Below are 20,717 nucleotides of genomic sequence, written 5' to 3'. Positions count from 1 at the left end.
TTCGGGCATTGTGTAGACTTGTATTACATCTGTCCTTATATCGTTAATGTCCTTGGGCAATTCTCATAGACTGATTGACCTGTACATCTTTCCAAAATCTGTAAAATGAACACAATTGCATTCATGTGTATGGATTGTCCATTGTTTTTTAAGTGCCTGAAATGTTCACCTGCTTGTTCTGGTTAAATGTTTAGGACAATGTTAATAAGGAATTGGGCCATGTAAGTTTTCAGTTCAAAAGCACTAATGTTATTGTTGTTGTTTGTCTTTGCTTTCTAGTTGTAAGAGGTTTTGGAAAACACATTTTGTAGAAATCGCCTGCAGTGTTAGCACTAAATGATAGCTAAAGAGAGGCATGCCTTTATCTAATCTCATACCTCCTTGATAAATTTAAAATGAAGAAAAACTTCCTCAACATTTTAATCAGAAACTATAGAATATTTTCAACTCAAAGCCATTCTGTGAATACTGTGATACATGTAAAATTCTGAATGTAGATCACAGATTTAGGCTCAATCTATTTAGCCAGAGACGGTAATGCTACCTTATGAACAGGAAATGCACCCAGTTTTGATCTGATTGTCTCCTCTGGCTGGGTGATAATGTGCTGAAGTAATACCCCGACACACATTTCCCAATGAATAATATCCCTCTCATCTTTGTTAATGTTGTTAAATAATTTCAAAACTCTCCTCAAGGCAGCTGCTGTGAGCCAGGGATCTAAACACAGGAGAGGCCAACGTTTTCTTTTATTTGTCTGCCTGTAGACACAGATGTTGTTTGTGTTGTCTGGAAGCACAGAATATTCTCTGAAATATCACTGTTATTTTCAGTGAGTCAAAGTGGTATGACTGGGGTGAAGTGAATCCATAATAATGACCACAAAGTGAAATAATACTTCAAAAGGAAGTGTAAAAATACCCTAAACTCTTACAAGAACAATGAGCTAATATATGCATAGTTTAAGGGTCTCTTTTTCATACTGTCAGTGACAAAGGAAATGCCCATTGTATCCCAGCTGCCAGTATCCCTCAGAGTATTTTGGCGGCTGGCTGTGAAAATCCAGATGGAAACAGCAGCGAGCTGAATGAAACCTGGGAAGGGGAGAAGCAGGAAGTTCTAGCATCAGCCACATGCACATTGCACAAGTGAGGAGAACTAGGCTGTGAATTCATATGCTGTATAAAGTGATTAGGACTGAGCGTTAAAATTGTGCCAAGTTAGCTTTGCCCCTTGGTATGTATGTGGCCTTGGGTAATTTACATAATCTCTCCTGGAGCCTCAGTTGCTTTATTTGAAAAATAGGGATGATAATAACCTTTCTCACAGGGCATACTGTGGGATTAAATAAAATAATGTATGTTTTGGGGTCTGGAACATTGAAGATGCTAGACTCATGTCTGGAGGTACGTTTTTGTCAGTATGTGAAACTGCATGTTCCTTGGTAGCTTGACTTTCATCCATTTGTGCCCTAGGACTGGAGAATGTGTTTTTTTAAATCAAAATTACTAGTCCAAGTGGTTAAGTCTAAAACTTTGTACTTTGTCAGTTACAAATGAATTTCCTGGTAAATGAGGTAGATTAGTTTCTCGACTTCCACAGCAAATAGAGAATGGCCTTTCTTTCTAAATACAAGTTTGTACTGGTAGGATTGTAATGTAAACACAACTCTCAAAAATAATTCTATTAGTTCAGATGAACTTCAGAATGGGGTCAAGACTGGCCCTGATTGCTAAGAGTGTTTGAGTACTGTGCAAACTGTTTCTGTGCAATAACTCATTTTACCACTGACTGTATATACACTAAGCTACTAGAGAGCCCTTGTTGAAATTAGTGGTAAACAAAGGGGAAATTGCTAACCTCCCATTATCAAGAAGTAGCTTCTGAGGGTTGTTTAACGAGTAGGGCTGCATTTACACTGAGTTAACCATTTCCTCTCATGTAGTCTTCTCTGAAACAAATAATATGCATTTGGCTGGAATAATTAGCCAGGATTATGTGAGAAATCTGTAGCTATAGAATGAAACAAAGGCAACTAGCTTGCTGAGGTGGGAATGGCAAATGTGTGTCACCGGTATTGAGGCCACCTGATCTGTCATGGTACTTTTATCATTGAGCCCAGATTGGTCTATGAATCCTTCCTGCCATACTAGGATCAAACCTAATTTGTTGATCATGTTTACATCAGTCTATAGCGACCTAAGTATTCAGGAATTTCAGTGTCCAGAATGAAAGCCCTTCCGATTTCACCAGAGTGAGGGCAAAATGGCAGACATTGAGGAGAAATTCATATATTTCCCTCACTCATGGCAGTTTGTGAACACAGATTGGTTTTTCAATCTTATCAGTCATGTTACTTTGTTTCATTGCTCCCAGCGTTCAGCTGGGATATTTAAATTTTGCAAACAGAAAACATTATAGTTCTCTCCATTTTCTAAAAACTTGCTTAGTAAGGTGTAATTAATATACAATAAACTACATATTTATAGTTTGCAATCTGGCAAATTTTGACCCATGAAAACATCACCACAATCATCATAGTGAACACATCAGTAACCCCACAGAGTTTCCTCTTGCCACTTTGTAATGCTTTTCCTTCCACCACCCACTACCCACTCCACTCCCAGGCAACCTGGGATCTGCTTTCTGTTACTGTAGGTTAGTTTGCATTTTCCAGAGTTTTATGTAAATGGAAGAATATAATATGTAGACTTTTTGACCCTTTTTTAAAAAACTCAGCACACTTTGATATTTATCCATGTTTTTGTATACATCAATAGTTCATTCCTTTCCATGGCTCAGTAGTATTCCATTGTATGGGTATTTGAGAGTTTGCATTCACTTACCTGTTGATGGCTATTTGAGTTATTTCCAGCTTTTGGCTCTTACAAATGAAACTGCTCTGAACATTCGTGTACAAGTCTTTGTATGGACACATGATTTCATTTCTCTTGGTTTAATATCAAGGGGTGGAATAGTTAGATCATATAGTAGGTATATTTTAACTTCGTAAGCCATGAAAGTCTAATTAGCCCTGGAGCAAATGTTGCTCTCAACTGACCTAACAAAGCTTAAAAGCAAGACCCAAAAGGATAAAGCTGTTGCCAAGTATTGATTAGACCTCAAAACAAAGTTCAGTAATAGATACAGGAATACAAAACCCTTTTGCACACTCTGTTCCATGCTCATGAATTATGGGGTTTTTCACTCTGGCTGTTGAGAACAGGGACTATTTGTAGCCCTGTGTCAAATTCAAAGTTGCTTCCTTTAATTCTTTCAGGTGGTTCTTTATCCAGTCTCAAATGGTTTCCTTGGATGCATGAGCTGTTCAGGACTCCGGTGAATATCCAGGGGGACTTCTCCAGATCTCTGGAGTTCTTTCTCTGCAGTTCTCTCCTCTCTGCTACTCTGCAGCACTAACTCTAGCTGTCTTGGCCTTCCTAGACCACCAGGCCCATCTCTTCAACTCAGAGAGACTGCCAGGCTCCACCTGCCTTCTCCTTCCCCACGCTGAGGCCTGGAAGTTCTGCAGGTAGTGAGCCAGAGCACTCAGAGGGCTCCTCTCATGTGTTTCCTGTATCTCAGGGATCACTGTCCTATGCTGCCCAGTGTCTGAAAACCATTGTTTCATACATTTTGTCTGTTTTTTATTGCTGTTGTTTCAGCAGGAGAATAAATTTGATCCCTGTCACCCTATCGACTTGAGGTGGAATTCTTCTCCAGAACTTAGTTTTTCTCTAAAGAGAGTTCAAATCTAAAAGTCCCTGATGAATATCCTAAGTTCTTTCCACAACCTTTGTGCATTTGGAGAGTTTCTTCTATCTCTGAAAAAAAATTTCTCTGAGTTCATGAAAACAGAGTCTCTCAGAGGAGCCACCTCTTCATTCCAGGACACTCCACAGATTTACCAATATGGTAATTTCTGTCTGGTGTTTGGGATGAAACTGATGGGTAAGAGAAACAAAAGACATTTTGACTCAAGCCAGCTAAAAGATCATCTTTTACCAAGGCTTTGTGATTGGTTTTATCAAAGGCCTCCCAGTTTTATACCCTAGGATATATTTTGAAGGATTTTAATAGGGATTCATTTTTCAGTTCATTAAGGCAAAAAGTATAGTGGGGACAGCTTCCTTTATTTTAGTCAGAAGATGATACAGAGAACTTGTTCCCCTTTAGTGTAATATTGCTGTAAGTTGTTCTTTTCCTAAGTCCACAGTCATCGGGTTGCTGTGTTTCCCTTCTTGCCAAATTTGTGGAGCCTATATTCTTTGAAATGCATTGCTAATTTACCAAAATAACAATTTTTCAATTTGCATTGGCGAGCATTGTTTTATGTTAAGCAAAGCCATCTCATATGTGTCGTAATTGTATTCAAGAATTTAACCCTTTCAAGAGTGGTTTCATATTAACTACTGACTTTAAAACTTCAGTATTTTATGATCACTCCTTGCCTAGAATTATTCTAAGGCCAGAGGTATGGCAATGCCACCTTATATTTATATAGTCCTTCAACACTTTGCAGAAGTTATCTCATTTGATTCTGAGAGATACTAAAAGTTTACAAAACGCTATAGGATCCAGAGGTCTAGTTCAGGAGGTAATACAGATGATATACAGAAAAGATATACAATCAGGTATAAAATCATGTAGTAAAGATTAGATATGCTGTAAAGAAAGGTAAGATTATGGGGAGGAGGGAGAGGAAAGTTGGAGAACACTTTGTGAAGGTACTGATCCAGGCCAATTGTTAGGCATTAGATTAGTGAAAAATCAGAGGGTCATAATTCGAGTGGTTGGCACCACTTGTCCAAAGATACAGAGGCAAAAATAAATAGGGCATCTTTGAAAGATGGTAAGAAGAATCCCCTAATGGAGCAGGATGTAGTTTATTCAGTAGTTCTTTGTGGACAGTGACTCTGATATCTTTCTCAATCATCACAAAATAAATGCTTACAGAGAGTGTAGAATGTTGTAGAAGTCACATTGTTTGCCTTCAAGAGTATGTTTTTTTGAAACACTTGCAAGTGTTTTTAGTGGTCATCTAACTCTAAAGAGCTCACTGTTCTTTTCTAGATGAAATTGTGCTGCAGATTAATATGGTTTAAAATGAACACATACACATACATGCATTAAACAAACAGTTTCACATGCTTAGTGAACATAATGAAAATACAGAAGTATACCTGGAAGACCATAGTGGTCAATAAGGATTTAGGCTCCAAAGTGATATGAACAGCCAGAAAATTGGACCAACACAGGTAAGAAATGAGAAATTTTTAGGGCCATTGAGCACCATGCATTTTCAGTGTTCAGTAGCCCTGAAAATTTCTCATTTAGGCCAGGAAGTCTCTGTCTCATTCGAAATGTTGGTATAAAGGGAATATGTACAGGTTCTCATTGATTAAAATTTCTGCTGACATCCAGGACCTCCCACCATCTTTTCTAGTCCCTGATTCTTTTTCCAGACTCCTGTTATGAATGCTGTAGAACAGGCATCACCTTTTTAATTGTAGTGATAACTACTGTCTGTAGCTTCAGAGCAAGTTCTCGTATCTTCTGTGAGTATAGTCTAAACTGGACCCTGCACTAAGATGAATATTAGTTCAAGGAAATAGAAGTTGTTTATTCCCACATCAGATTCTTTTCCTTCTTAGATTGCCAAAGGATATTTTCATCTCTCTAAATATGATTGGAGTCCCTTTTGATTTCTTCTGGGTTCCTACCTCATCTTCCTTCCTTTTGACTTTACGTTATATTTCTGTGTCCTTCTTTGGTTTGAGCCATTTTTACAAATTTGCAACTTACTTTACCTTTGAGAACATCCTTTTTGACATTAACATGGTCTTTTAACTATGTTCTGGGGTGGTTCCAGTTAGCCAATATGGGTCACAGAGCATGAATGTTTATACTTTAGGCTTTTAACTCTGCCCAGATTTGTTGCTGTACTTTTCACCATACTGACAGATGGAGAAATCTTGAAAATTAAATAAGGTATAATTGGTAGGTCCTAAATACCAGGATAGTGGGTGCATTTGGAACTGTGAAGGGGGAGATTAGGCTTCAGGAAGCTTACCTATTGAAGTCCTCTGATAACCCCAGTCTCTAGACTTGCATGTGGGAGCCTGCCATCTCTCACTTCTGTGCCCCAGAAAGGGCTGATGCTCTCTCAGCAGAAAAATAAAGGTCAGGTCTGGGTGGTGTGCCGTTATTACTTTGCTGTCATTTAGACCTTTAAAAAAGCTCTCTGTGGAACTTGCCAGAGGACATGACATGGTCCTCTTAACTCAGTCTACTCAGTCCCTAGTACAGTCCTGTGCCTTTGATCAAGCTTTTCACAAAGTAAGAGAAGAGGAAATTAAATTGGGCTAATTTTCTAAGACTAAGAGGAATCAGAGAAGTCTATTTTGTTTTGTTTTCTTGACTTGAAATTGAGTGGGTGTTCAGCAGAGCTGTGTTTAAGTAAACTTACATTAACTGATTTGTTTGACAATTTGATATCCTTTTCCTTTCAAAGATCTCAAACTGAGAAATACAAAATGGTACCCAGTTGTGAAAATTTTGTGTCTCCAGTCTGGTCTCCCTTCCTTCCTTGTACTGCTTGCTTAAGACTGTAATAACTCATTGTATGTTTCCTTAGAGCCAGTAATGAGTTATTAGTGGGTCTGTAGTACTTTATAATTGTGTGAATTTTAATTCGTTATGCCTGAGAATACTGTTTGTAATAGCCATATTTATAAACTGATAAATTTGTGTTTGATGAGTAAACTGTTTACTCAGTTGACTTTTTACATGGTATATTTTACATACCCTATTAATAATCTTGCAATTCACAATGGATACCTAAGCTGCATCAATACATTAACATAGCAAGACCTATAATCATGACACAAGATCTTATTTAGCTAATGTGTGTAATTATCCTTCACAGAAGTATGAATAGCACCTTGACTCATAAAACCACTAATTCTTTTACCATTTGAAAATATTAACCATTCCACATTTTGCCATAACAGGCTTAGCCTATAATTACAGAATTTTATAACACAGGAGTTCACCTAGAGATTTATTTCTGGTTGGACCTGAACATTTTGTGAGTGAAGAAACTGAGGCCCCAAGATATTAAATGACTTATCCAGAAACCACATGGCTAATTACTGACACTTGCTTTTGCATATAGTCCATAGGCTTGTTATGAGTCATAGTAGTTAAAACTAATAATATTATCCCCTCTCTCTCTTTCTTATTTTGGAAATGGACTACACTCTTTGGAGGTTATATTCCAAATCACTTGGGTCATGACTAAGATTTATCATGCTTTTTGACCTCCAATTATTTATTTGGAGTGTGATGGCTTAAAGCTTCATCTTTACAGGAAGGGTGGTTGGGTAGAACTTTAAGAAGAATAAAGTTTATCAGAAACTCAGAAGTCACATTCCTAGAAAAACGCTGATGTAAATAACTATTACTTCCCCTTTCAAGTTATGATAAATGACTTCTCCAGGCTGAACACCTGAAGATCAATCCCTCAATTTAGAGAGAAAATAAAGTAGTTCATTTTATTCAGTATTCATAAAATAATTTTAAATTATTAATTTATTAGCATTCATAGAGGCCTAAAGTGATCCTTCATGCCAGATCCACTCAACTTATCCCCAACTCATGATCCCCAACTAGAGTGTTCCCTTTGCTGCTGAAAGCTCATCAGTGATCAGTTTAATCTCACTTCCCCACTGAAACTGGCTTTCAACTATTATGTTCCTAGGAAAATAGCGCTCCCTAGAGGGTCACTGAGAAATCATGCAGCACTTAGCCTTGATTGCCTCTTGGCTTAGGTGTAAGCAAAACCGCATTTTGACTACCTTTTCATTCATATCACATGTACTTTCTTCCACTAGAAGGAAAGAAACAGGGCCTCCTTCTAGCTCAGAGACCCTTGGCTTCACCTATGAAAATTGACTGGTTTTCCAGTCTCCTCACTCTCTTACTTTTTTTAGTGGGTTGTAAAATCCACTAACAAAACAATTATAGAGGTATAATTGAAGTACAACAAGCTACACATACTTAAAGTGTGCACTTTGGTAAATTTTGGTATGCATACATATGTGAAACTATTGCTGCAGTCAAGGTAGCAGGTATTTAGATCATCCCAAAGGTTTCCTTGTGCCCCTTTGTTCTCCACTTTTCCCTTAGTCTCTTCCCCAGGAAACCACTGATCTACTGTCGCTATAGACTCGTTTGCATTTTATAGAACTTTATTTAAATGGAAGCATACAGTACATACACATTCTGTTGATCTTTTTTCACTCAGCATAATTATTTTGAGGCCCATGCATCTTGTTACGTATCAATAGTTCAATCTTTTTTGGACTGAGTAGTATTCCATAGTGTGGACATACCACAGGTGATTTATCCTTTCAGCTATTCATGGACACTTGGGTTGTCTCTAATTTTTAGCTCTTATGAATTAAGCTTCTGAACAATCTTGTACAGATTTTTGTATGGACAGAACTTTTTATTTCTTCATTATAAATGTCCATAGTGCATTGTTCTCCTGTTAAATATAGCTTTACCTTTTTAGGAAACTGCCAATTTCTTTTCCAAGGTGGTTGTACCATTTTTCTTTCTCACCAGCAGTGTATGTAGTTGCTCCACATCCTAGCCATCACTTGGTGTGATCAGAATTTTTTAGCCATTCTGGTAGGTCTGTAGTGGTAGCTCAATGTGGTTTTAATTTGTACTTTCCTAATAACTAATGAGGTTGAGTATCTTTTCATTCATTTATTGGTCATTCCTATATCTTTTTTGTGCAGTATCTCTTCAAATCTTTTGCCCATTTTGAAAATTAGATTTTAACTGTTTATTAATCTGCTCAGATTTTGTTTCCTACTAGGCTGCAAAATCGGCTTTCCTTACACTAAACATTAAATACATGTTCATGGGGCCAACATACATCATTTATTTGGCAACATTTATGTCTGTTTACTCTTGAAATGTAGTTTCTCACAGTACCAGTTTATCCACTTAAATCTTAAATATTCTAAGATAGTACTTACATTTCTCTTGTGGCTAGTTTTTTGGTAAGAATAGATCTATAATAAATCCAATTGAACTTTTATCTTCTCTAGGGAATATGTAGTATTTTAGGTAACAAGGTTATATGTGCAAGGCTAAAAACATCCACTTATAGTGCCTTGTAAGTTCTTTATGGAAAATGCATCCTATGGGAATTTTGAACCCCACCAAGACGTTTGTCTATTTAAGGAAATAATTTACAGTGGTAACATTGATTTCAAGAAAAGGAAGCGAGGCATTTGAATGAATGTCACTTAGTGTAAATAAGTGAAATTTTTGCTTTTCTTTCTTTCTTTCTTTCTTTCTATTTTCTTTTTGTGCTTTACCATTAAAATAAAGAGCTACTGATAGCTTAATTGGATTGTTGCTTTTCAAAATTTTATATTGGCAAGGAAGTGTACTTTTATCTGACTTTATTTAGTTGGAGAATTTGGGGTTTAGTCTTTATATTCAAATCATAGTTCCAATAGAAATCTTATGCAATTTTTTGATTGTATTACACTACATTTCCTTAAAAGGGGACAAATCCATCTTCAAGTTTATTTTTGAATGGGTAAAAAACATCTCTTTAACAAAGAGACATTCTGCTTATATTCGTCAGTTTTTTTTTAACCTTTTCTGTTATTTTATTATCTGGAATGACAAATTGGGTGTGCATTTATTTTTATTTGCTTATCCTGTTCCAATGAATGTCCTTATTGTGACTCAGATCTTCATATTAAAATATTTGGAAAGTCACATCTCATATGCCATTGTATGAGTGAAAATAAATGCAAGTTTGTGCTTTTGAAAGTAAATTTCCTAATTAGCACCTTGAAACCATTGCAAATAAATGGAGGGCACTTCACAGTAATTCTTTCGTGCTTGTGTCTCCAAAATAGAATTTGAGCTCCTGTTGCAAAATCATTGGGAATGCTACAGTAAGGTTACTCTCTCACTTCAGAACCCTTTTCCTGGCTCCCACTGACTTCAAAGAAATCTCTAGGGAAGAAGTTTTCAGAGTGTGGTCCCTGGACAAATAGCATAGGCCTTACCTGGGAACTTGTTACAAGTGCAGGTTCTCCAACAGTACTGCAGACCAGCTGAATCAGACACTAAAACGGAGGCGTGGGGGGAGGAGCAGCAATCTGTGTTTTGACAAACCTTCCAGGTGATTCTGAAGCATGCTCAAGTTTGGGAACCAATGGTCTAGGGGGATGAAGGAAGTTGTGAACGCAGGCCTATATGAAATTCCTTCCCGATAGCTCCCAGCTGACAGGTTCATGACCAGGTTGCTGTAGCAACACTGCACAGCAGGATTGGATAATGAAACATTGTGAAATTAAGAGGCATGAATATTAACCGATCACAATATTCTAGATCACTAAGATTTATATTGGGCAAAATGGAATTTTACTTTTAGCCTTATGTCAAGGAGAGGCAGTTTCATAAGGTTTTATGTTTGACGAGTAGAAACCATGCCTATTTTTAAAAATCACTCCTTTGGAATTTAGGCAAATTTTGGTAGAGAAATAGAATTACTCTTAAAGACATTCGTCACAGAAATCATAAGCAACATTCTCAGCAGAATGACGTATAACCCTGAAAGAATTAATTTATAATTGACTTCTAGTACAATATAATAGCTTTATTTGCCTACAATATCTGTTTCACGGAGCACGGTGTTGGGCACCTAATGGCTATTAAATAAGCATTAAGATTTGATTTGTTAAACCTTTGGCAATTACATGTCACAAAAAATAGCTATTTTAAGGAATATATTCATATTCTGTACACTTCTTTCTAGTATGTGGTCGGTCTAAATTCTAGCACTTTCTGTATTCAAAGAATTAAATTCATTTAAGGGTTTGCCTTCTATTGATATGTGCTAAGGATTAGATGTACTCAGTTAAGCTTCCTCCTGGCCAAACGACATACCCTGTCTCTGATGTCCGTCTGAGAAAATCCTATATAGTGTATAACATCCCCGGATTACCTTATCTGAGTATTACATAGACATTTCAGATGATATGTCTTGGCATGTGGTCATTTTTCATTAACTTATTAGGGACTGTTAAAACAGTTTTTTCCCTTTTTTGACACCTTGCCATAATTGAATGCAAAATTGACTGTAAGACTGAATAATGCCTGATATTCATGCAGTAAGTTGATTGGGGCTTCACTGGTGTCTAGGAGACACTATGGGCAGATGAGTGTTTTAGGAAAAAGGGCTGTCGCCATCTGACATGGGCTATGGACAAGTGACATCTACCCTCTGGACTCCATTTTCCTAAACTGTAAACAGAGGGGATTCGTTACATCGTCTTTAAGATCCTAAACATTTTAGGATTCTAAGGCTTGAGGGAGTTGGGGGGAAAATCGAAACCATGAAGCACTGCTGAGGTGCAATATACAACTGAAACATTCCGATGTATTTCTTGAAGGAATGAATGAAACAGAATAATTAATATAAAGTCAGCCTCAATCTCCTTTGGGGACAGTGGGAAATAGTGATATTAAATACTCATAATTTTAGAGTTTAGATTAATGTGTTTTAGGGAAAATGCTTTTGAAAAAGTATATTTAAACTTAATGTTTTTTCCTCAGAGTGTTCATGTTGAATTATTTATTCTTAACTCTAAGATGTATGAAATACTTAGAAAAGTCAATAATTTTAATATTTTAAGCATAGGTGTGCTCTACAGATCATATATATTCTTCCTAGAAGAGAAATATCTTTTAAAGGACAGCTCGCTACACTTTATACTCCTCTGCACTCACTTATTTCATTACATTTTGGGCAGCCTAAAATTGTAGCTATAAAGCTATTTTGGGCATGCTTTTTCCAGAACCTTGTAAGAATCAACAGTAGCATAATTTTAAGCTACAGAAGTGCAAAATAAGCACAGAATCCTAGTTACCATAAATAAAAAGGCCGGAATTCTAACTTTGCAAAAACATAAATACTAGCAGTAGGGGAGGGGGACAAAAGGACAAAAAAGTAGAATTTTATCAGGTATTTTTGTACGCTTCTAAACTTTTTCTCTGAACTTTGTTTCTTCTCAGAGATGGAATTTTGTGAACCTCCTCACACTCTGTGCTCTGGCTACCAGACAGACATGCACAATGTCTCTCGGCATGGCTACCAGCTAGAGATGGGGTCTGATGTGGACACGGAGACAGAAGGGGCTGCCTCGCCTGACCATGCACTAAGAATGTGGATAAGGGGCATGAAGTCAGAGCATAGCTCCTGTTTGTCCAGCCGGGCCAACTCCGCATTGTCCTTGACGGACACTGACCATGAAAGGAAGTCTGATGGGGAAAACGGTAATAGAACTGTCTATGCTATTTAAGTAAAACCCAGAGGGAATGCCGGGTTTTGCCTTTGATTTGTTTTCCCTCCCTGTGTCTGCCTGTCTTTTGTTTAGTATGCAGAGAGGAAACGCAGGTTAGCGGGGTCCCCTGGACAAGGCATGTACCTGAGTATCTGGCAAATAGACACATTCATTTACAACAATAGACAAAATGCTTTTTATTTCTGGTGATTCCCCCAAGGGAAATAATCTCCTGTAGTCAGCAATATTGTGTGTGTCTTATTTATTACTCATCTTTTATTTTCATCTTTATTTTCCAGTACAATACTAGTGACATTTATTATAGAAGTACTCATTTCACGTATTTTGGCTTCATATCAATATGTGAACAGTGAGATGAACAATTGTGTAGCAAGCATATCCTGCATGTGCTTTCTATCTTGATTCAGATTGACCTGTCAAGTGTACAGACATGCAAATTAACCAGGTTAGACTGAAATGATTAAAAAAAAAAAGGAGGTAAATTAAAATCAGCCAATTGCTAGACAATAAGTATCATTAAATTGTAATTATCCATTATTTACTTACAACTTTTAGAAATGAAAAAGTTTTGTATTTTTGATTTGTTGGGAAGAGGTTAATTTATTTTACTTTCTGCTCTTCTGTCTCTACTAACGGACAAAATCCTTTCATAAAAATCACATTAATGTTTATTAAACACGTTAATCTAATCTCTTCATCATTCTGTTTGTCTAAATTTCGTAGGTCCCAACACCATGACCACAAGGCCACCAGGCCTAACAGTGGCTAATTAGTATTTTCTCAGGTGCCAGAGAGGTAGCCAACAGCCCGGTACCTGCAGCTTTTTTCTATTTCATCCTCCTCTGCCTCTTTCAGCCCATAGGGGATACTGGCCACAAAGATTTAATCAGGAATGACCATTTGCCAACGAGTTAGAATATCATTTCCTCAAAGATAGGCCAGTACACTTTGTAATATTGCCAAATATCCTTGAGGGTCTTGATGTTTTCAGTTTATTTTCATGTATGTATGTATGTATTGCTGACTTTGGCCAAGGGTGTAGAGGAGGTGAAGTATGGAAGTGAGAAGGGAACATATTTGATTTATGTCTTATATATTCATGTTAGTGAAAGAGCATTAAGATGGAAGTTACGAGAACTTGGACTGGTCCCTACAGCTTTCTGGGTTTCACCTGTTGAACAGGAAAGATAATGAATGATCGAATGTATGTGAATTGTGATGATAGATGATCTCCTGTTTTTCCCAGACTTCCTTTTCTCCCTCATCTCACTCCTGACAAAGAGGTTCTAGTCAGTTCACTGAGTGGAAATATTAAAATAAAAGAAAAGCTTCCCCACGGGGCTCCACCATTCTACTCTTGCAAGACCCTACGTATGGGGTTTCTTTTAGGGTGATGAAACTATTCTGGAATTAGGTAGTGGTAATAGTTGTACAACTCTGTGAAAATACTAAAAGCCACTAAACTGTACACTTTAAGAGGGTGAACATTATGGTATGTGAATCATATTTCATTGAATCTGTTATTTAAAAAATACTGCTGGATGAAGGGTCAGGATTGAAGATTGAGTCATCCCAGATGATTTGGACAAGGATTAATTAGTAAAAATGTTTGCTATTACAGGTTTTAAATTCTCTCCTGTTTGTTGTGACATGGAAGCTCAAGCTGGGTCTACTCAAGGTAAGTGTTTCCAAATATTTGATGACAAATTATTTTTACCTCACCCGATCCCTGACACCCACCACACAAAATGCAGCCCTGCTCCTCTGACAAACAACACACAGGCCTGGTTAATTAACGTGTCAAAGACTAGTTTATTGGAAGCTTGTCGGTTTGCTTTCCTCTTGGAAAACTTCATGTGTGTATGTTGATGGTGAAGAGGAGGTGAGGGGGAGCTGGGGAGTCAAAGACTAGTTTATTGGAAACTTGTTGGTTTGCTTTCCTCTTGGAAAACTTCATGTGTGTATGTTGATTGTGAAGAGGAGGTGAGGGGGAGCTGGGGAGAAGGATAAGACAGGATTGAAGGTAGGATAGGGAGACATTGATTTAGCATGGGGTAGAGATTGAAATCAGCTTGGGTTGGATTTGGCCTCATGACTTCCTACATTATCTACGATTTTTTGCACGACTCTAGCCATTAATTTAGTATTGTTCAGACACTGTCATAACTTTACAGTGCTGCCTATCAAATGGCCTTGGTCTTTCCTTCAGATCCTCTGACGTGGCTTAAGAATCACATTATGCCCATGTCATCACGTTCAAATGAAGGAAATGTCCTTTATTGTTTTCTGTAGACCTGTATTTATAATGTGTCATTCCGCAATGAGGGGACATTGGTGTCGTTTTACTTTTGCCTTCATTGTGCTCATTGGGTTTTGCCCCTTTGCAGAGGGATACTGAAAGCAATATTTATAAATGATTTTGATGAAAATCTAATAAACACTTTGCAGGAGGGGATCCTCCCGTCTGACCACAGGGTAATGACTCAAAATTTGGAGGGAGCTGGGGGAAGGGGATCAGAGGGAAGATATATCAAAAGCAGCTTCATCAAAATGCATATTATCGTCCCCTCCCCCCTACTGTAAGAACTACTTACTATGATGAGCCACTATGCACCATGTCAATATGCGGTATCCCTTGGATGTGTGAGGAACTTTCAGGAAGATTTGAGGCTGTTCAGTTTCATTTCACCTTCAGTCTAATCAACCATCTACCTTGATCACGTAGCACTGTTTACTAAGACAGAGTTGGAAGACTCAGGAGTGAAGGATATGCATCCATTCTTTTCTTTATAGGTTTATTTTCCTTATGGTTTATTTTCGAAACTGGATAGAGTACTACAAAACTGGGCTGGGCTGCCAAGGAAAATTTAGGATCCAGAATGCTAAAAACAAGTCCTTAACTGCAAGCCTCTTTTCACTCAGTGTGCACCTCCAAGAAGAATTCCAACTTTTGACAGGCAATAGAGCATAGTGATGAAAAGTTTATACCATATAGCCAGGTCAGCTTAGACTTAAATCTCAGCTGTGTGACCTTGGGAGAGTTGTATATGGTTTCTGTGCCTGAATTTCATCATTTGTAAAACAAGGATAGTATTGGTATCTAATTCTAAGATTTTGTGATGATTGAATAAATTAATGTATATAAAGGTTAAGAATAGTACTTGTAACATGTAAGTACAACATGAATATTCACTTTTATTATTGATCAGCACTTCACAATTTCCAAACATACTTTTAATATCTTTATCTTATTTCATCCTCATGACCAATCTGTGGAATAGATTATTGTTATCAACATTTTACATAGGAGGAACAGTAATTTAGAAACCAGTTAGCTAAATGCAATTGATTGTTTTCCAGGTAGCCACTTTTTTCCTCCCGTGGATCATGTATGAATATAAGACATGAATTTGAACAACTTTTCTCTGCTCAGTTAGAGTTCTGCAACTCTTCCTCATACTAATCATTTCCAATAAGGAGTATACACTTTAGAAGCTTATTTATGACCAAGAGTAAGATTTCACCAATTTGGATTCCTTAACTTTTCAGTCAGTGATAACCAGGCCTGGCCTGCCTTCAACATTTCCATAGATCCTCACAGAGGAGGTTTGAATTGAGATGAGAGTGTAAATGGTTTTTCTAAAAGACATGATAATTTGAAGAAATAAGTTATTTTCAATGAATTGATCTTCATGTTTGTGTGCATGTGATGCTATTTATTTCCCATTGATCTCATCCATTCATGAAAGCAGGCCTAGCCTGAAAAAATGTTTCAGTAATTTGAGTTTGTATATACTATATTTGAAAAGAGTGAAACAGCTTAGAATTTTTAGGATTTATATGCATCACTACCTCAGACTGTCCTATATCCCTGTACCTCAGTTAGCATCAGTGACATTTTATTTTGTTTCTGTCTTCCTATGGATTCTGATTTGTAGATTATCGATGAGGCAGTGAGCACAATATCGTGGATCATTTTAGGGTGATTTAAACTTCACTCTTGTAAATGTGGAAAAAAAAAGTGAAGATGGGGAAACTGTTATTTGGGTGCGATGTTCAAATGAGAAAGATTCTGAGATGTGATTTCAAAGACGCTTTGAATTCTATTCATCCTAGGAGATTATGACTTGGGTTTTCTACTTCTATTTCCAAAACTGTGTCTGTGAGGACTTATTTCTTTCATTTAATTAATTGAGCAAGCCTTTCAAAATATTTATTTTTTCCTCATTTTCATAAACTCTAGTTGGTTACCCTTAATTGAAGTCTCCGATACGCTTTAACCCATGGAGAGTTAAAATAAATCACCCTCAATTTCAGCACCGAAATAGACTGAGAAGTCTGAAGTACAGGAAAGGGAGAGCAGCAGGTAACAGAAGAGAATCTGGATTTCTTGACTTTCACAGGGTAGTCAGAGCACTATTGATGCTTAATCATCTGTTGGAAAAATGCAGATTTACTCAAGGTAGCTTCATCTTGAGGCTCAGGAGGAGGACACTTTGATGTCAATCATAATGCTTTATTCACTTCACCTCTTTTATACTCCCATTTCACATTACTGCCACCATGACTATTCATTATAGGAATACTTGAGTTGTGTGCTTTCTATCTTTATAAAGGTTTTTAGTAAGTACCAGCCAGGAAGCTACTTGGTTTATTCACTGGTTTTGCTTTACTACTTAGCCACTGGATCTGGAGCACAGAAGGCACTAAATAAATGAGAAATGTGCTTTGCTCCGAGGGGAAAAGTTGAACCTGAGAGATGGTATATTTTTGTAGATCTTCTCTAATAGAAATGCTCCAGTGGGTCAAGCCTCTGGTCATGTAACACACACTCTGCCTCTGACAGATGATCCAGTGGGCCTTTCTTAGAAGGCTTTGGTAGTCCTACTTGAGCATTAACCTCTGTGATTAGGGTATTCCTCAGTAATTACATTTGACTCTACATTAGGCTGGAGGAAAAAAAACTATAGCAGTAGCTAAATTTGAATAATCAATTTCCAAGAATGTGTTTTTCACATATGGCTTAAGTGAAACATTTGGATTATAAAATGTGAAAATGAAATTGCTTATCAAGAAGCTAAATAGAGGGAAATAGGTAGAGAAAAGCATTTGTAACCTTTCATTAATAAAGTATAAATTGCAAAGAAATTATTTATGGCGATATTCTTGTTAATAATGATATTTCTGTGCAAGCAATATTTATGGAGCACCCACTCTTTGCCAGGCTCTGTATTGGAGATTGGGGATGTGTAAAAATGACCAGTATACCAGCTCCACCCTCAAGGAATTTACAGTCTAGTGGGTAAAATAGATGCTCTTTTCGTTAGGATTGTTTATTATTATTTATTATTGTTATTGCAGGTAACAGAAACCAACCTGAGCTAGCTTAAAAAAAACACAAATTTACAAAAAGGGCATGAGAATGCTTCATGGACCAGGGCAAGAGTGTGGCTAGACCACAAGAAGAGACTAGCTCAGAAGACTTGACTGGACTTTGCCTCTTGCTTCTGAATCCATTTCCTTTAGTCCTGTCTCTTCAGATTGACTTTCTCTAAGTCTCCTTCCACAAGGCAGGCATAAAACCTCATACCATTCCCCAGTTTATAGTTCTTCCGTTTAGGAAAGAAGTTGAGATTAACTGGATATTTTTCAATGCCATTTGTAAAATCCAATGAGACAAAATAATTTTCCCCATTTGAGTCAGATCTCTACCACTGGACCCATTAGCTCCAATCAGGTCAGCAATACAAATGTTGCTTTCTGGGAACCCACCCATTGGATTCTTAGAGCAGTTCTCAATGCAGGGCAGAGTGAAGTGGGCATATATACTCAGAAAGATCTACCAGAGATGATAAAGAGCTAATTTTAATACAATTCAGTTAATGCCATGATAAAAATATGTACAGCTTGCTATCAGAACACAAGGGATATGAAACCATTTGTTAAAGTAAAAATCATTATATTAACACATTCTAAATAAACCCCATATATTCCCCATATAGCAAGTGATTAAGAACATGGACTATGGTATAAGATAGACCTAGGTTTGTGACTTGGTTCTGCCACTTACCTACTGTGTGTCCTTGGACAGGTAACTAAAGCTCTCCAAGCCTCGGTTTCCTTGTCTGTCAAATGGAGACATTACCTATTTCAGTTTGGTGTGTGTGTGAAGATTAAAAGAGAAAATGGATATGTAGCACGTTACAGAGTGCTTGTTATATATTAAATGCCCAACAAATCTTAGTTGTGGTTGTTATCTGTCACACAACAAGAATTTATTATGCATCATGTATTGTGGAGTAGGTGCTACAGGGTGAAATCTCTTTCATCAAGGATTAGCCAGACATTCATTGTGGCTTCTGAGGCATCTGGTGTCCCAGGAAACTCTAGCCTAGTAGTGTTCAGCCTACTCTCTCCTCATTTGAAACTGGATAAAATTCCTTGAACTTGTCTTAATCTTACATCATTTTAATAGCCAACAATCTTGTTCTGCTAAGCATAGAAGACTGTGAGAGGAAATCCAATGAAGCACTTCAGACCTGGCTGAGTGTTAACTTTGTACTATTGTATTTCCTATTGTCATTGTAGTAGCCCCTTAAGATAGAACTGGGATTTCAACTACTCAGAAGCCCGTTTATTTCCGTGATTGTTGGGCAGCTGAGCTCCCTATGTGCTGTTCAGGAACTTTACAGGTAAGGGATTATCTGATACAATCCCATAATAGCCAAACAGTCCATTAGCTCTACTCCCTATTGCTTCTGTACTGCATACCACCGAAACCTGGTAATATACCATGTGCTACCAATAAACACCGTACCACCATAGCCATGCATATGTCATTCTCAGACCCTGAATCGCTTCATTGGAACAGCAGGAGTGGTGAAAAATAGCTAGCCTAACACCTGGATTTCTTGAATGACGTGTAATAGTTATACCCAAATGAGGAGTTACTCCTTCTGATATTTGACCATGTGGGGCCATTCATGTGCATTTAATGGAAGGAATTTGTTTCTTTTACATTTCTTTCTTTTGCTTTTTTGTTTTCCCCTGATAGTGTAAGTTATACAGGACACTTCCACGGCAATGATAACAGTTCCTCAGGAACTATCTGAATGTCGAAGGAAGTGTGTGAAACAATGCAATGACTTGGTAATAGCTTTGGCAGGAGCCCTACCATATAACTGACATCCTAATGGCTCTGTTGGACCCATTAGGCATGTATAAGACAGTGCAGTTGACTTTGTAATGGTTCCTTTGGAGATGAGACACTATCAGAGGAAGTGTGTAAGTCACTGGGATTCCTTTATGTGTGGGTGAGACACTTCTGTGATGACTGTGATACTCTCACAATTGAAAACAATTTTGATGATATTGAAATTTCAAGCCATTATAAAGTTAGATATAACAAGCTCATATTTTCTTTTTTAGTAGGTAATTTTAACTACTATTTTTTTTAGTGTTAAAGTAATATCAGCTGATGGTTTAAAAATTAAAACAGTAAAAACAGGTTTAGAATAAAAAAATCCTTCTTCTTTATACTTCTATATAAAATATAGAAGTTGTAAGACTACAAAGATTCCATCATGCATATGCAAGAAAATAAAAGTTATTAACTGGCAAACAAATCTTTCAAGTAATTTCATAACTTTTGGGAATATAAAGAGTCATATCACCAGGGCAAGAAATTATCAAGACACTCCTGAGAGGTAGCCAGTGTTAACAGTGTATCATGTGTCATTCCCCAAATGTTCTGTACATTGTCAGATGGGATAACATACTATAAAAATACCAATAACTTTTTTCTAGTTAATGTTATGTCTTGGATATTTTCCCATATTTGTAGTATAGATCTACAAAGACAGTGCAGTTGACTTTGTAATGGCCTTATTCTTTTTAATAGCTCTGTAGTATTCTGTTTCTGTATGTATCATTTTTTATTTAGTCAGTCCCCTGTACGGACAAGTGAGTTTCCAGTGCTTTGATATTAGAAACAGTGCTGTACTTAACATCCTTGTAAACATCTTTTTGCATACCTGTTGGATAATTTCTTAGAAGTAGAAAGGATGGGACAAGGATATGTACATTTAACATTTTTATAGATATTACCAAATTTTGCCTTTAAACAACCAATTTATCTTCCTACTAATGTATATATTATTAGTGCATCTGTTTTCCCATATCCTTATCAACACTGGCAATGATGGAAGATTCCTCATACCCAATCTGCTAGATGAAATATAGTATCTTTTTGTGCTATTATTTTGCAGTGTACTAGTGAGTGAGCTTGGGCATCTTTTTGTATGTTAATGG

The 20,717-nt window shown here is 37.1% G+C and overlaps 1 protein-coding gene across 1 annotated transcript in view; it reads left to right on the top strand.

Annotated features, from left to right (window-relative positions):
• TENM1 (teneurin transmembrane protein 1) overlaps positions 1–20,717 on the top strand; it is a 706,272-nt gene that overhangs the window by 262,134 nt on the left and 423,421 nt on the right. Inside the window, exons 5-6 of the mRNA XM_072956695.1 lie at positions 12,118–12,378; positions 14,029–14,085. Coding sequence (XP_072812796.1) covers positions 12,118–12,378; positions 14,029–14,085 — 318 coding nt within the window. The remainder of the gene's footprint in view (positions 1–12,117; positions 12,379–14,028; positions 14,086–20,717) is intronic.

This window comes from Vicugna pacos, chromosome X (assembly GCF_048564905.1).
Source record: "Vicugna pacos chromosome X, VicPac4, whole genome shotgun sequence".
NCBI classification, from domain to species: domain Eukaryota; kingdom Metazoa; phylum Chordata; class Mammalia; order Artiodactyla; family Camelidae; genus Vicugna; species Vicugna pacos.
The sequence above is the reverse complement of the archived record's forward strand: the minus strand, read 5'-3'. Positions and strand labels throughout refer to the sequence as shown.